The 17,070-nt window shown below is 39.0% G+C and overlaps 1 protein-coding gene across 12 annotated transcripts in view; it reads left to right on the top strand.

The window, feature by feature from the left end:
• The window catches only part of MAPK10 (mitogen-activated protein kinase 10), a 241,583-nt gene that overhangs the window by 199,335 nt on the left and 25,178 nt on the right, over window positions 1-17,070 (top strand). For 11 of the 12 annotated variants that reach the window (XM_074950534.1, XM_074950540.1, XM_074950535.1 and 8 more), the window contains 2 exons: window positions 7,934-8,116; window positions 11,645-11,769. In XM_074950534.1, coding sequence (XP_074806635.1) covers window positions 7,934-8,116; window positions 11,645-11,769 — 308 coding nt within the window. The remainder of the gene's footprint in view (window positions 1-7,933; window positions 8,117-11,644; window positions 11,770-17,070) is intronic. The other variant, XM_074950544.1, reaches the window with a different exon arrangement.

The following is a 17,070-nucleotide window of genomic DNA, read 5'->3' as shown; positions in this document are numbered from 1 at the left end:
TCTGTTTTGTCCCCTCAGGTGAAACAGACTATCTGACTTTTTGATAGAGGTTGTCACAAACATCCAAGCCAGTGATATATGTCCTATGAAAACCACATGGAATTGACTTTGTAGTTGCACTTAGCAAAGTCTCATATAAGACCTTGTAAACCAGAATCACATCAGCCGCCATATACCATGACTTCCTGTGTATGAGCATCCTTGGTGGAATGGTTTCAGAGTAGCAGCCGTGTTAGCCTGTATTCGCAAAAAGAAAAGGAGGACATGTGGCTCCTTAGAAACTAACAAATTTATTTGAGCATAAGCTTTTGTGAGCTACAGCTCACTTCATCGGGTGGAATGGGTTTCTTGAAGCATTAAAACATCCATTACCATATTGTTGGCTAGCTGCTGAAGAATATCATGCTTGGGGCAGAGATCCCCTCTATATTCAGCTATAAGATTGTCAGAGTGCCAAAGGCCAAGTAGGATTGGTCTCTCCGTACCCCCCCCTCGGGGGTTAATGGAGGATGCCAGTGTGAAGGTATGCATGCGTACAGCACACACATGCCTGACCTGTCACCCACCTTGGCAACTAAGTTTCTGTACACTGATGACATCTGGCTTGAAATAACTAGAAGCCGCTTTGAGGTGCTGGAGTTCTGCCTGTCATCCTACTTTGACACCTTGGCCCAGAACTTTTTGAAGTGGTGTCTTAAACTCCATGCACTAAAGACAGTATCATCTTGTTTCCATTTTGCCAACCAGTTAGCTCATAGACAGCTGCAGGTCCTTCTGAGCAATCAGCCAATCGTTTTTGAAGTGTACTCTATTTATCTGGGGATAAAGCTTCACCACTCTCTGTCCACAGGCTTGTTGTCAACTCCTAGGGCAGTAGCGCTGCAACCTTATGGACATCTACCGATGCCTTAATTATTGCACCTACTGAATACTGTGTTGGGAGCATGGGTCTCCAGTCGTCATTGTGGATATTGGAGTTAATGATCAACTCTGCCTTTGTATCATCACTGGTGTGAGCTGGACAACTCCAGTTTCCAACCTTCTGCTCCCAGTTGGCACTGTTTCCCTGGCAATTAGGTGAGAAGTCATTACTGGCTGCATTACTAGGCGCAGCTACGTATCAAGACAGCTTACTTCACAATTTCATTGGAAAGCCCCATAAAAAATAGTAGTTAAAGTCAAAGACGTCCCTTTTCTGAAATAGTTGAGCCTCTCAGACAGGATGTCAGACATGATCTTTCTAAGGCACAGCAGCAACATGTCATGTGGGACACTATTTTGGATTGATGGTACATTTCTTGGCAGATAGGCACCTCATATCTGTGTCGCCTAGCCTGTCTGGATAAGCTCTCACATGCCCCTCAGAGCAGCCATACAAACTGAAAGATCTTTCTTCGTTACAGTAAGATCTGTTGTGTTCACGGGTGGTTTAACTTACATCTTTACTGTTGGGGGTCTAGAGCTCCCCATCCTGCCCCTGTGGAGCTCAAGAACAAACAGCATGCCATCTGGTTATGAATTGCACTCTTTATCAATTTTATGGTGCTTGACATCTGTGGATGACGCTGCCGTGTTAGAATGGCTACGTCACTTACCTGACATCTAATTAATTGTTTGTGCCATCAGATACCATACACCAGAAGAAAAGTCTATCCAAAACTCTGAATCGCTGCCAAAGACCAAGCAGGCATTATAATTAATCTACCTGAAACCATAAACACATTGTAATGTACACATCTGGACCCTGCATTTATCCTAAAATATGAATTGGTCCCCCACTTTATTAACTAAATCATTATTTCCCTGTCTACTACCCAAAACTAATGAAAGGCACTCTTCCTTATTGAGCCCCAGGGAAGCCTACTTCACCTTAAGTCCGCATATATCATCACAATGTTAGTGTTTCCTGATGCCACTCCCTTCACCTCATTTCTGTTGCCATGCAGGTTACACTCACCATCACATACTTCCATTTGCCGATGTGCAGCAGAGCCACCATTCACATCATCTCTGTTTTTGACTATGACATGTGCATCTAGGGCTCAAACTTAGACATTTGTTTTATATTAAAGTTTATATTTTGCAGCATTGATGACGTTTCTGCCCACTGGCCAGGGAAAGCTTTTTGCCTCTGCAGTGGAAAGTAAGCAAGTGGTTTTCCAAGCCATGAATATCTAGATGCTGTGTCACTGCAGCATTTGACCACGCTTTACATGTGTCCCATTTTCCCTCTGGGTATTTGTCACTGATCTCCGATCAACATTGGGGTAGAAAGGTATCTAGGATGAGAAATTTTCTCCTGGTGTAAAGCCATTTATGTCAATGGAGTTACACCAGAAAGTTCACCATGGATAAATTTGACCCAGTAACTCTACAAAACCAGACACGGAAATGGGGTGCTACTGCCTGACCAATATGCGACTGTATCATGACTATACCCTGTCATGCATTTGACTTTTGGAAAGTAATGGACAAGGTAAATAGAAAGAAGTAACAGTAGAACTAAAATATACTAGTGTGAGTAAAGCAAGCAGCAATCTGGACTCATTTTTCTCGTACTTTTCTTTCCCCATCTTTTATTACTAGGGATTTATCTATAAAAGCAGCTTTTTTGTTTTACAGAACTCATCCGTTTCTGCTATCTATTCTTCCTTTGAAATTCTGATCCTATGCTATGATGACACAAATCATAGATTTATTCAAGTGGAAGACAACAGAAGGAAATCTTAAGGAATAAAAACCCTATTCATGCACATTTCCCAAGTAATTCTGTTTTTCCATGAAGCATCAGCAGCTCTTTAAGGGGTTTCCTTGTGAAAAACATGAAGTTTTCAATGTTTGATGTTGTCATTTGCATACTAGGTATCTGATTGATGTTATATCTGCTACAAAAACAACTCCTAATCAGTACATTGTTATGGATTTAAAAGTTAGATATTAAAAATTGTTTATTACATATAGTAATGACAATACTTTACATGTAGAAAGCCCTTTTCATATGAGGAGCTCAGTTTTTTGTTTTAATTTTTTTAAACAATTAATTAAGCCTCACTGCACTCCTCTAATAAATTTATTAGTCTCTAAGGTGCCACAAGTACTCCTGTTCTTTTTGCGGATACAGACTAACACGGCTGCTACTCTAAACCTGCACTCCTATAATCATTTTACAGATGGGTAAATTGAAGTACAAAGAACTGAAGTGGGTGGTTTAAGTTCATATAGTAAGACACTGGCAGGAATGGAAGTAGAACTCAAGTTTTGTCTCCTGGTCTCCTGTTCCACTAACTGGACAGCAATGCCTCCCCTCTCTGTCATGAGCCCAGTATATTGTATATTGGCTTCTGCTGTGTTAATTAGAGCAGGGCAGGAAACAGGTTTTCCATCCTATGAAATTTCAAAAATTTTAAATTTTTCCTGTCAGGAATCGGGATAGAAATTGTATTATAAAAAATCCAGATTGGGTCGCCTGAAACATTTTTATTTTAGTAATTTCAAAATACTTCATTTCAGATTTAACATTTTTAAAGTTTTAAAACCATTTTTATTATAAATTAACTATTTTTAAAAATGAAATGTCATTTTGAACCAAAAAATGAAACTTCACTTTGAAAATTATTTTTTTTCCAAAAATATTTCTAATCAGGAAATTCATCAAAACCAACCCTTTCCTAGAAACAGTTTCAGTTTTGATGCATTGACATTTTCAGATGGAAAAAAATTATCCTAAAATTCCCAATCAATTCTAATTTAATTTGTGTATGGTTTTAATTATGGTGAGATTTATTCCAGCTTGAGTAGGTGTAGCTGCCTACAATGGCTTCACCCCTGGACTAGAATACTTTGTTTTGTAGGTTATGATAGTATTAATTCAAGAGGATGGGTTTTCTCATGTAACATGGATTGCTCAAATGAGGACATATTCTGCTCCATGATAAATTTAATTTGATAGCGTCTGTACTTAGAGGTCTGTTTCTGAAAAATTCATCTCCACCTATGCTAGACCATATTCTTCATAGTAAGATTTGTGATTTCTCTCTTCTGGATTTTGCAGGTTTGGGCAAATGGCCACCTGAATGTGAACTGGTTTTAGGGTTGACTTTTGCAAAACTAAAATCACACCCACTTCAGTTCATCTTATGTAGTCGGAGACTTTAAAGGCCAGAAGGGATCATTATGCACACCTCAGGACACAGAACCTCACCCACCCATTCCTGGAATAGGCTCATAACCTCTTGCTGTGGTGATGATACTTAGTAGTAGTATTTTGTTACCCCTTATTTTGACAAATATATTTAAGCAAATGTACACAAAAGAGGCAAAGTTTTATCGGAAAATCTGGTGTTGCTCCCCCAAATGAAAATATGCATGGAAAAGATTCTCTGTCCTTTCCCTCCATTGCCTGATATGATTTCTTTGATGCTTAATGCATGGATTAATTGTTTTATTGTGTGGTATATACCTACCATGTATCATCTTCAAAGCAACTCCTGTACCTAGGTATTTCAGCAAGGTCCCCTTCTAAATTATGTTATCTTTCCAGGAAAAGCCTTTGGGTTCACCTACTAATTTAGCTTCATTTCTGGCAAGGCTATAAAATCTATTGACCATCACAAAATCCAACTCCTAAAAGTATAAATTAGACACATGTGAAGTGTTCAGCAGTTATCGTGAAAATTCTCTTATGAGTTTGGGAATCATCAAGTCAGGGAACAGAACCAGTACCATGTGATAACTCTCCAGTCCACAAGAAGAAGAATAATTTAAGAAAGGTGAGTGAATAGTTCACAGATAATTGATGAGCTGAAATATTTTTGCATGTAGCAATGTTTTTTAATAATGAACAAACAGGAAATGTCCCTTAATGGGAATGACTCCAAAACTTACAGAGAGCTTTCTAAGCTGGCCAGCATGAATACATATGTGAATACTGGCATGAATATGTATTTGCAATACTTTCTCTTTACATTAAAATGTTTATCAACAAAAAGTTTCATTATCTGAATGCTCACAGGAAGCAAAGTAAAAGGGCTATTGAATTTTCTCAAAGTGTAATTATTATTTTTACTTAACCAAATGTTCACAAATAATTTTGTGTACAATTTGCTTAGCGTTAGTCCAGAAGTAAGAACCAGACAAAGAGCAATCATTCATATAAAAAACAAACAAACCTTGAACTTGTAAGAGAAGTTAAAAACAGGTGAGATGGTACCTCATGATGATGTAACTTTGATAATTATATTGATTTTGCGGGTGTTGTTGCATTACTTTCATTCAGTAGTTTAGTTGGAAGGAGACTTATTTCTGTCCCCAAAGCTTTTCAGAAGTTTTGAAATAGTACTCCTGAGTTCTGTGGTAGAGGAGGTTCCAAGATGACGTAAACGATAGCAATTACTGACCATGAAAATGAGAGCCATGCTGGAAGTTGCTGCATACACACAACACCATTTAGAAGATTATAAGTAATTGCCCTTTTCCCCCTTTCCCACTCTCAGTGGGGTTGCCCAAGATTTGTCTTTCATCTTTTACTAACTTTACACCTGTCTGTGGGTAATGTCATCCCACATCTCAGCCTGTCTGTCTCCTCTCAGATGTCGTCTTGTCTGCTTAGACTGAATACATGCGGAACAGAACTTCCCTCCCTAACATTCTCTACTTTCCCCTTCTCAGTCACTGTCAACATCACCCCCATCTTCCCTGTCCCTCAGGACGACAATCCTCTCCCATGCCCCAAACATCCAAATCCGAACATATCTTCCTCCTCAGTGTCTCCAAGATCCATCCTGTTTTTTTCATCTTCACAGTCAAATCTCTCATTCAGGCCCTCATTATATCCTGCCTTGATTATTGGCCTCTCAGATATACACATTGACCCCACCAGTTCATACATAATGCAGTCACTAAACTCCCTTCCTTTGCTCATATAACTCCTCCTCTCTTTGAATACTTCCACTGGCTTTTCATTTGCTGTCAAATCAACTGTAAGCATCTTCCCACCACCTTCAGAGCTCTGCATAATTTGGTCCCTCCTACTTATCTTTCCTCATCAAGCTTCATGTTTTCTCCATACCTTCTGCTCCACCAGTGTTCCCATCCTTGTCTACCCATTTTTAGTTGCTCACACTTTCACTTCTGTGCCCTCTTCCATGTGATCTCCCATGGTACAACCTTATCACACAGTTATCTTCATGTTTTCTATACATAGTGCAACCTCCATGAGTTTATATTGCAAAGTCCATATTTAAAGCCCCTCTTAAAGACTCACTTCTGCCATGCAACCCACAGGGAATCATGTTGACCTGTATACAAATTAGAGATGGTACAAAATTTTTGAATTTCTACATTTTCCAGTGAAAATGGGGGACAAAATTATCATGAAAAATTCATCCCACTTTTTAGCCACTTGATTGAAAAAAATTGAATTTTGAAATTTTCTGACAACAAAAGGAGACATTTTTCATGGAAACTTCAAACCCCAAATGTTCCAGTTTTTCAGCCATCTCTAATGCAAATTGTATATAATTTTGTTCCCTTTCATCTGGCCTCTTTTCTGCCCTTAGATTGTGAGCTCCTCAGAGTGGGGGCTGTTCTTTTTGAGTGTTTGGAAATCTTTTAGCACAGAGTGGGCACTACTGTAAATAAACAATTAACAATAATGAAAACAAGGTTATCTTCATACTGTGCTGCATCAGAAATAGACTTTCTAAAATGAATGTTTTCTTTCTAATGGGTTCCCATGAGGCTTCCTTAGCTACATGCTTGTGACAGTCTCTTGGTAGAAACGTGTGCATCACTGTGTCTATTCGTATATTATTTCACGCGTTCTTCAAATCCTTAGCCTGATGAATGCAGGGACTGTGTTAGGGAGGTGGGACTGGTTTTAAAGGCAATATCCTTGATCAAACATTGTCGTTCCCCCTCCCCTTTCTTTTTTGACACAGTAGGGCATATTCTGAACATGTCTAGAAGTGTGACAAATCATTCAGCAGATATGCTCATTGGTACTCCAGGAAAGCTAAAAGCATTGCCCTCGAATAAGAGAGAGGGTTTCTTGGTGGCGTATGAAAGCATGTGGAAGCTAGCATTCATGATGAAGGCATAACAACTGTTTCTTGTTTTTTGCCATGTTTGAGGAAAATAAAAGAGAAATATTTGTGTATAACTGGTACGTTGTGTACCGATAGAAAATAATTGTTAGAGGAAATGGTGAACAATCAAGAAAACACATTACATTTTTACAACAATTTGCCAAACAGTTTTTGTTGTTGTTCTTATAAAACTAGGAACTGATAAATGGCTGGGAAGAATAAAGACGCAAGTATGCAGCATTTCAGTTTATGTGTGCTTCTCCAGGAACTTCTGGCAAATATGTCTTTTCCGTCACATAACATGTTTGTTCCCAAATAAAATGTCCTTCACAAATTATTGATCGCTCATGAAGAAAGGAGAAAACAAGTTAGGGGTAACTTCTCCCCTTGCAGAACTCTTTTCACACCCTTTTCACTCTACTGGGTACCACTCTACACAATGTGACAGTTATGATTGATATGCCCAGCTGAACAAATAAGATTTGTTATACCCATGTAGCCCTACTGATGTCTGTGGGGTTACACAGGTGTAAGAGACAGTAGCCATTAAGCTAGGATTTAAAAACAGAAATAGACTAGCATTCAGGACCAACAGGGAGAGAGTTTTATATTGTGAGGGGTCCAGCTATTACTATTAATATTTGTTTGTGCAGTGTCCACCAGTAGGCTAGGTGCTATAAATGTCTCACCCATTATGGCTTATAAAGCTTCAAGTCATGATGATGAACCAAGACATTGATTGAGAAGTATCTTGGGAGGGAATTAAGTACCTTTATGGGTTGCTAAAAACCAGCCAAACAAAAAAGCTAGTAGGCTGCACATTTTCCCCCTTAACTACCTCTCCTCAGATATTGACCAGTGGAATAAAGTAATTGAGCAGCTGGGAACACCATGCCCAGAATTCATGAAGAAGCTACAACCCACAGTGCGGAACTACGTTGAGAACCGACCTAAGTATGCTGGTCTCACTTTCCCCAAACTTTTCCCAGATTCTCTCTTCCCAGCCGACTCAGAACACAACAAACTCAAAGGTATGTCCAAGGAGGGAGCATGGGGCATGTATGACCAAGTACAATAAAAAATGTTTTTTCTCCAGCTGAGATTAATTGATTTTCAATGTACTTTGAAACACATTTCATATAGTGGGTCATAATTTTTTTTCTCAGTGCTAAGATGAGGGAGAGTCATGGATGTAAAAAAACATACCAGAAAGAAAAGAGGGCAACACTTTTAATGTCTGCAAAGTTAGTCTCCATCCATGTGTTTATTGAAAACTGTTCTCTTTGATGCGAGGAAAAGAAAAAGTGCTTGAGATCTAAAGTGTGGTAAAGAAAGAAAAAGTAAAATGTTTTAGCTAGTTGATGTTTTCATGAAAACATTGTGGGGTTTATTTATCAGATCAGATTCAGGTGCTGTAATGACCAAGACACTTGCATTGGTTTTATCTAGCAAGGAGTTAGTTCTAAATATGATTTGGAGGGAAATTTGGTGCGAGGGCATCCAGGCCTCTAGGGTACATATGTTGATGTTGATTAATACATCAAGCATGTCAGATTCATGGCACTCATTCTGTACAGCTATGCACTCCGATAGAACCATAAGCAAGTTTGGAAAACCCTGAATTTTTATTAATTTTGTTCTGACATACTGGAGCCCAAGGAGATCTCAAAGTGGCATTAAATCTTCTTTTGTTGTAAACAAAGAACTGTCAATGCAGCCAGAGCCCTGACTACAAAAGTGATGGTGTGTTTACTAAGAAAAGTAAAAGTATCAATGCCACCAGCTAAAATTGCTCTTGATGTAGTTGCAGTTTAATATCTGCCTGTAAGTGGCTTTGTGACTATGAAAAATGGAGCAACTGGGTTTTGGTATGTGAAGCAGAATGATATCTTAATTACAGTGGGGCTACATATTTCCATTGTACAATATATGCAGTGGCATGTGGTAAGATGGTTATAGTCATAAATTGAAGCTATGATTAACTTGAACAGGATGTTGACTTTCAATAAGAAACAATGATTAATGTGTGTTGAGCATAAAAAGGATTTCCATTCACAGCTTTGGAACCTTTTCAAACTGCCAGTGTGCATCAATTTTGCACACATGGGTTCCTCTGGTTGCTTGCTGCAGTGACACATAATGTTTCTTAATCACCTACAATTTGCATGTCATTACATTACCCAGAATGCTCTTCCAGTTAACAACTGTTTCATAGCAAGGCTGTTGTCTGAGATCTGGGAGCAAAGTGAAAGGTCTGAGCAAATGCTTTTGGATGCATTGAGTCCTTTTCTGTACTCCTCCTACAAAGAAAATGAATAGTGGTCTTTCATTGGATTTAGGGCTAATGCACAGAGAATAATGATCAAACTGTGTTAACTAATTATCTCCTGGATAAAGGAAGCACACTTTTATTTAAGCACAGAGTGAATGTCTGTGTTTAAGATTATTTCTTGTTTGGTTCCTCTGTCCTAGGGTACTTTTACATCCTGAATCCTCGTACCTTCCTAAAAAGTACAATAAATAATGGTATCTAGTCACTTTGATGTCACCTTTAGTAGTGTGCTGGGGTACATAAGATACATTTGGTGAAGGGGTTGTATTTTTGTAGTTACTGATCTAGTTTTGTTCTTTGTTTTCTATTCGAGGTCCACTTCAAATGGTATAAAAAGTAAGATAATAGTAAATGATTTCAAACAAGAAAGCAGTTTTAATATGATATGTGCAGTACTCTTAGCAGTAAGTGATCTGGTTAACTTTAAAGAAAAAAAAGATTGCAGTGAATTTATTGACAGTCGGGGGAAAAAAACAATACTGGGATAAGAAAAAAAATCAGTTTGTGGGTTGATTGGCAGCATATTTGCTATGAATACAGAATACTATGGGCTCTGGTCCCAGATTAGAGGTTTTGGCTTGTACTTCGTATAGACCATCACATGGTACTAGGGGTTGTTTCGTTGTTGGATACTTGCCCAGCCAGACATCAGCATGAATTTCCATCTGATGCTTATTCAAACTCCTGTCAGAATGAATAGAGTTACTTTGCTTTCTTGGCTAAATCTCATATTCCATTTGCCACTACCAACTAATTTGTTCCCAGGCACTCTGAATAGTAACTCACATAGCAACTGCTACAACTGCCTCCATTCAGGTCCTATGCTATAAATAGGAAAAATTCAGCTAGTTATCAGGGAGAGAGAATTCACAGATTGTGAGCTTTTGCTGAAATCTTGCCATATTCAGCTGTGTTACAACACCATGCTGGACAAATTCCAACTTTCTTGACAAATAAGACTAAGCGCACTGAGCTGTATGTTCTGTCAGTGTAAATTGGCATAGCTCTACAGAAGTCAAACACAAGTCTAAATGGGGCTATGCTTATTTACACCAGCTGAGGATATGGCCCACTGGTTTCAGCACTAGTTGAGTGAGTATCGGGATTTGGACAGAGCCTTCATCAACAATGTTATCTAGCATCTCTATGGTGGTGAATGTCCAAGCAATCAGAATGCCATATATTGGTACACTGGGAGATTCTACTTTCTGTGACCCATAAAATGTTTCTTCACTTGAAAAGATACTTGTTGGTAGGGGCAGAATTTCAATATTACTCTCCTTAAGAGATATGGGAGAAAACTAAAACTTTTATCCAAACTCCCAGAACTTTGTTGTTGTTTGAATAAATGGATTCCAGAGCTACTCCTGTTCTTGGGTTTGGTTTTCCAAAATAAAAACCCCAATGAAGGGGATCTTGCAAACCCAAACCAGGGTCCACACACCAGGTCCTCAGGGTCATCAGTATGGCTGATTTGCACTGCACAGCTCGCAGTTTCTGGCTGCAGATTTAGTGTATCTGGTCCCAGGAGAAAAGCCTCAATGCAAGTGGGAACCGCTGACGATGTATAGCTGGTATAGGAACTCCCATAACACCCTTCTTCCTGCTGCCAGCCCAGGGCAGAGTAAAAGGGATAGAGCTGGGACTAGAGCTATCCAGCAAAAAGTTTTGAGGACTTGAAAAAGTTTCCCATCCCTTATCAGGAAGAAAAATCAATCTCAAACCAAAAATCTGGAAATTAAATCAGTTTGGGTCAGTTTCATTTCACTTTCAACCCACTTTATTTTAAAATATTTTAAAAATATAATTAGCTTAAATTTTGAAATGAAAAGTCCTTTTGAACTGGAAAACCAGAATGTTTTGTGCCCATGGAGAAACAAAATATTTTGCCAATTTCAAAGCTTTTTCTCCAGAATTATTCTGAGTTGAAATTTGATCAAAACCAACCCTGTCCCACAAAAAAATTGTTTTGATGAATCAGCATTTTTGGACCCATTTTGAGGGCATACATGAGACTTATGTAACGTGCAAGTCTTGTGCTGGCTCTTTATTCATCCTCTGCATATATTTGGATCTCTTGCTGTATTGAGGAGTGGCAGAATTTCATCCAAATGAAGAATAACTGGAGGGAACAAATTGCCCTACTTATTTTTTTACAACAGTTAACCAATACCTGCATGTAGTAATTTTGTACTGACACTGTGTTCCTCTGATTTCATTGCTCTAGCCAGCCAAGCCAGGGACCTTTTGTCAAAGATGCTGGTGATTGACCCAGCCAAGCGGATATCAGTGGATGAAGCCTTACAGCATCCATACATTAATGTGTGGTATGACCCTGCAGAAGTGGAGGCGGTAAGTGAAGCATGGACATTTAATTTGCTTTCACCTCAGTACTGTAAAATGCAGCCATAATATTTCTTTCAGCCCTACCAATCATGCCCTGAAAAAAACAAGCAAGACTTTTCAAGTTTACATTATACCTTACTAGTAAACATATACCATATGGTGGAGACAGGCAGAACTAAACAGGAAGCAAAACTAAGCTCCCAACTCAGGAAAGCTCTTAAACCCTTGCTTGGGTCCCATTGAAGTCAGTGGGATTTGAAGGATGTTTTAAGTTAAATGGTTATTTAAGTGCTTTCCTGATTTGGGGCCAAAGTTCACTATTACCTAGTGCAGGGATCAGCAACCTTTGGCACGCGGCCAATCAGGGAAATCCACTGGTGGGCCGGGACTGTTTGTTTACCTGCAGCGTCCGCAGGTTTGGCCGATCGCAGCTCCCACTGGCCGCAGTTCGCCATTCCGGCCAATGGGGGCTGTGGTAAGCGGCATGGGCTGAGGGATGTGCTGGCCGCCACTTTCCGCAGCCACCATATTAGTGAACTCAAAATCCTGCTTCTGAAGTCCCCTGCTCTCAATGAATGACAAAGTGATCATAATTCTAGCATATAGCCTGAACACTACATTTATCTTGTTTCTTTCCCCTAGGGAATACCTCCTTCCCTTCCTCATTCTCATTCTTCCTGGAAACCTTCTTTTTAACAGTTTACAGGAAAGGGAAGCAACAGTAAACCAGTCCTGGAGAAAGAAAAGGAGTACTTATGGCACCTTAGAGACCTAACCAATTTATTTGAGCATAAGTTTTCGTGAGCTACAGCTCACTTCATCGGATGCATAAAAGTGGAAAATACAGTGAGGATGTTTTTATACACACAGACCATGAAAAAATGGGTGTTTATCACTTCAAAAGGTTTTCTTCCCCCACCCCACTCTCCTGCTGGTAATAGCTTATCTAAAGTGATCACTCACCTTACAATGTCTGTGTGTATAAAAACATCCTCACTGCATTTTCCACTTTTATGCATCCAATGAAGTGAGCTGTAGCTCACGAAAGCTTATGCTCAAATAAATTTGTTAGTGTCTAAGGTGCCACAGGTACTCCTTTTCTTTTTGCGAATACAGACTAACATGGCTGCTACTCTGAAATCTAGTCCTGGAGAATGTTTATCTACTCTTTGGTAATGCTGGTTTCCCCACTTCTTGACCTTTGAGTCCTCTTCCATTTATTGCAATGTCCCAGATGCACCATTCCTCCTGCCAGCCCAACTGAAGAACACATTCTCCCCCAAGTAATTTGTCTGGACATACTATTATGTGCAAAATCAAGATGTGAGTTTTTAATGATCATCTTAGCAACATTATTTCCATTGGAAATAGTACAGTGTGGCTATAATAACACATGGCGCTTCTGAGCATTTCTCATGACAGGACATTATTTAGCTATGTCACTAGTTAGCTTCATATGAAAAAAATCTGTGATGACATGATAAATGCAGGGCCCAATCCTACAAGGTAATGACCACTATCTATGTAGTAACTAAGGAAGTTAAGGGAACTTAGCACCTTGCAAAGCCAAGTCTAAAGGCATTATTACAGAAGTGTTCCAAATGAAACATCTTACTGTACATGCTGAAATTAGTGTACTTTGAAAAAATATATATATACACTCTATATTTGAGTTAATTTGCTTTTGCCCCATCTATTCCTTATACCCCAAACAAATTAGTTGAATATATCCTTTAATTTCTATTGGCTTTTTTGCTTACTTTTTAAAAGTATTTTAATCTGAAAATTAAAATATTTGACATGCTGCCAAATTTATTTTACAAACATGCGCATATTTCACTTCCAGATGCCTGTTCTAGGTATCATTCCCTTCCTTGGTCATCTTTATTGAATTACATCCCCATTTCTGAATTTAATTCAGAATGGCTTCAGTGCTTTTTGGAACTCCCATAGACTTGCTTGCACTCTCTTGTTCTCTGTCTTCATATCTACTCTCTCCTTGCTCGTTCACGCCATTCTTTCAGTCTTGGCATTCCTCTCTGTCCAACCCTGTACAATTCAAGGTCACTGATTGATGGTGTACTGCTTCCTCTAACTGTAGAAGAGATAGAGGTCCTTTTCATAAACTTCCAAGTTGCCACATCTCTTCCTGTCTCTCCTGAACTTCACCTTAGCCTATGTTTTATGCTAAACCCTGCTCATCTTATTCTGTTTCATTCTCATATGCATCCTTTACACCTCACTGTGACAATTCTACCCTTCTTTCTGAATAATCTCCCATCATTGCTGACTCCAGGCCTGCTCCACCAGCCGCAGCTGTGGTGGGATCAGTAATGTGACAAAATGGCAATGACTGCCAGATCTTCTTACCACTGTGTCATCTAATCCTTCTCATCTAATTTCCTGATGTACTGATAGAAATGCCAGTAGCCATCAGAGACATTTTCACACTAGTTGTCCACACCATTACCATAAGTGGGATTTTTTTTTTTTAGAAGAAAGACTTGTATAGATAAAGATGTAAATTACAGTTTTGGCTTTTATTGCTCTGGTCCATTTTATTTCTCATTTTGACTTCTTGCCTGTGTGAGAGTCACTGTATCCAGTATTGTAAAACTTAATCCACTTATTTTATCTTTTGAGAAATTGCTTCGGAATGATGTTATATAACAATGAATTGAATTATAATTAGAAATGTTTAAATGCACAAGGGAACTTTTTATATCCTCGGCTTTGGTTGTGCTTTGTCAGTCAGAAATATGGATAAGGAAATTGTTGTGCTTCATGATTCTCTAAAGGCTTGGAAGATAATTATGGATAAGCACCTGGAATGCTTAAGGGCTTGTGTAAACCTTTTTTGCTCAGGAAATAAGGTTGAAAATTTCAGAGGGCAATGCTGACTTTGGAGATTTCCAGTATTTTCTGGTTTTGATTGAGCTAGGAATGCTACAAGAGTGGCTTTTTTCACGGCGTTGCTACTTTTGCTTCTGCTTTTGGATGAAATCAGCGAACACGGAATCATTTTATGCTGTGACATATAGCTGTGAAGTATATGAAAGTATAAAAAGCCCCACTATTGTTTACTAAGCAAAAGATTTGTACCGTTTTCCCAGATCTTTGTGATTAATACATATACTAGAGGTGGTTAACAACTGGAATCCTGGATCCGAACTGTCTCTGTACTTTGGGAAAGTTTGCACTAAAATCTGCATCCACAAGGAAAGCTTTATCTTTTTATAGCCTGTACAGAGCTGAGCCTAGGACAGGGGAGAGAGGAAAGTGCCCTGAAATCCAGTATGCAAAGTCAGAACAATAATGTCGTAGCACTTATGGATGGAACAAGCTTTTCTGGTTCATTTTCATCATGTCCTACAAGGACACAGTGGCAACCATTTGGCAACCATTAAGGTGCCTATGGAAGAAAAAGAAGAGATTCTGGTGAATTTAGCAAGCAACGGATCACTTTTTATCCTTCTCATGTCCAAAATTATTAATTAAAATAAGAAAGCTTTTCAAAGGGGATATCCTTTGAATGGAGGCCCCATGCAGTTTACAGCACAGGGGAACTGTCTCACATTTCAAGTCGTACTGTATTGTTACAGTATGTATTTGTGGGCACCTGATTCTCTACTGCCCTTCACCTTGTGTCACCAGTTATACCTGTGCAAAGTGGAAGAAGAAGAGCTCTGTGGAGCTTGAAAGCTTGTCTCTTTCACCAACAGAAGTTGATCCAGTAAAAGATATTACCTGGCCCACCTTGTCTCTCTCATATCCTGGGACCAACATGGCTACAACAACACTGCAAACAAAGTGGGTATGAAATTCTACCAGATCAGTTTCTCTGCTCCCTTCCACTGGTGGAAGCATTTCAGGCCCATTTTGCACTCAGCAAATGTGTGCATGTCTACATAAGTTGCAAGGAAATGGAGAATCAGGCCCACACTATTATTATTGAAAGGTCAGATTCTGCCACCCTGACTTGTGCTGAGTAATTCCATGTTCCAGAAATTCCCCCATTGATTTTAGTGGAATAAGGTGCTGTTCAATGTGAGTAAGTCTGGAAGAATCTGACCCAAAGTGAACATAGTGTTGCGTCTTCGCAGCACTTCACGTGACAGAGGGATCGCCTGGAGAAGGAGCAATGCATTGGCTAGTGATAGTTCAAATTTAAAGCAATCAGTTTTTTTCACCCAGTTATTTGTTCTAATTTGTTGTCTGTGTCTGAATTGCATCTTGTTAGAATGTCTCTTTTCTGTTCACACTTCTAGCTCTTTGCCCAGCTGACTTGTAGTTAACAAACCTGCTGAACATCAATTTCCTCAGCTGTTATCTCCATCTGTCCTGCCACAAGGATTTCTTCTTTAAGACATGCTATGTCTTGTTCTTCCAACATGTGCAGCACACTATAGAATTGTGTCTCAGCACCTGGGCAGTGAATCATTAGTGAGCTGATTTGATACCATTTTTCTATCATTCAGAGATCCCATTCAATTCATAGCAGATATGAAAGGAAGGAAGATTACATGTTAGCATAAATAGCGGAAAATGGATTGAATGAATATTTATTGTATTTTGTACAGGTCATGTGTGTCTAAGTATAGAAAGGGCCTGACTACTTCTAGGGTGCCTTAATTTACAGATCTCATTTCCAGGAGGAAAATTAAACCAATGACTCTTGATTTTACTATTGACCGTTTATTAAACCTTAAATTTCCATCTGTTCCTGCTGATACACCTTCAGTGGCTAATTGTGAGTCATTGAGTAATTACTTTCCAGAGAGAATTTATCTCGGTTGGATTTTGCTTGCTTCATCCGTTAGAAAGTGCAGTCGCTGACTGAATTGCATCTACACTGAGGAGGGGGTATCTGCATGAGGAGGGGTTGTACAGCAGCATGCACTTTAGCAATCTGTTCTTTCTATCATTTTCCTATATGCCTTGCAGAAGAGTGTATTGAATCCAGTAGATCAACCCTCAGTTTGACTTTGACTTCGACTTCCAGTAGTTTGGCATGGTTTTAAGACATTAATTGTTGCTTAAATAAAAAAAAGTTTCACTTTTGCTTGAACATCAATCCAATTTCTAACTTTCTGCTCTTGGCTAAAAAGCTGGTGTCAGAATGGCTTTTGGTTCATTTACAAGGAAGATACCAGCACATGATAACTTTGGCAATACACTTTTTTTTTCCTGCTTAAAGTCTGCAAAGACTTATTTCCTCTTGGTTGAAGCTATAGCAGAATCTTTGATAGTCATTGCTAACCTGTCAACAGCCTTAGATGTTGATTATGCAAATCTCTTGGAATATCT

The sequence above is a fragment of the Natator depressus genome, chromosome 4 (genome assembly GCF_965152275.1).
Source record: "Natator depressus isolate rNatDep1 chromosome 4, rNatDep2.hap1, whole genome shotgun sequence".
Classification (NCBI taxonomy): domain Eukaryota; kingdom Metazoa; phylum Chordata; order Testudines; family Cheloniidae; genus Natator; species Natator depressus.
The sequence above is the reverse complement of the archived record's forward strand: the minus strand, read 5'-3'. Positions and strand labels throughout refer to the sequence as shown.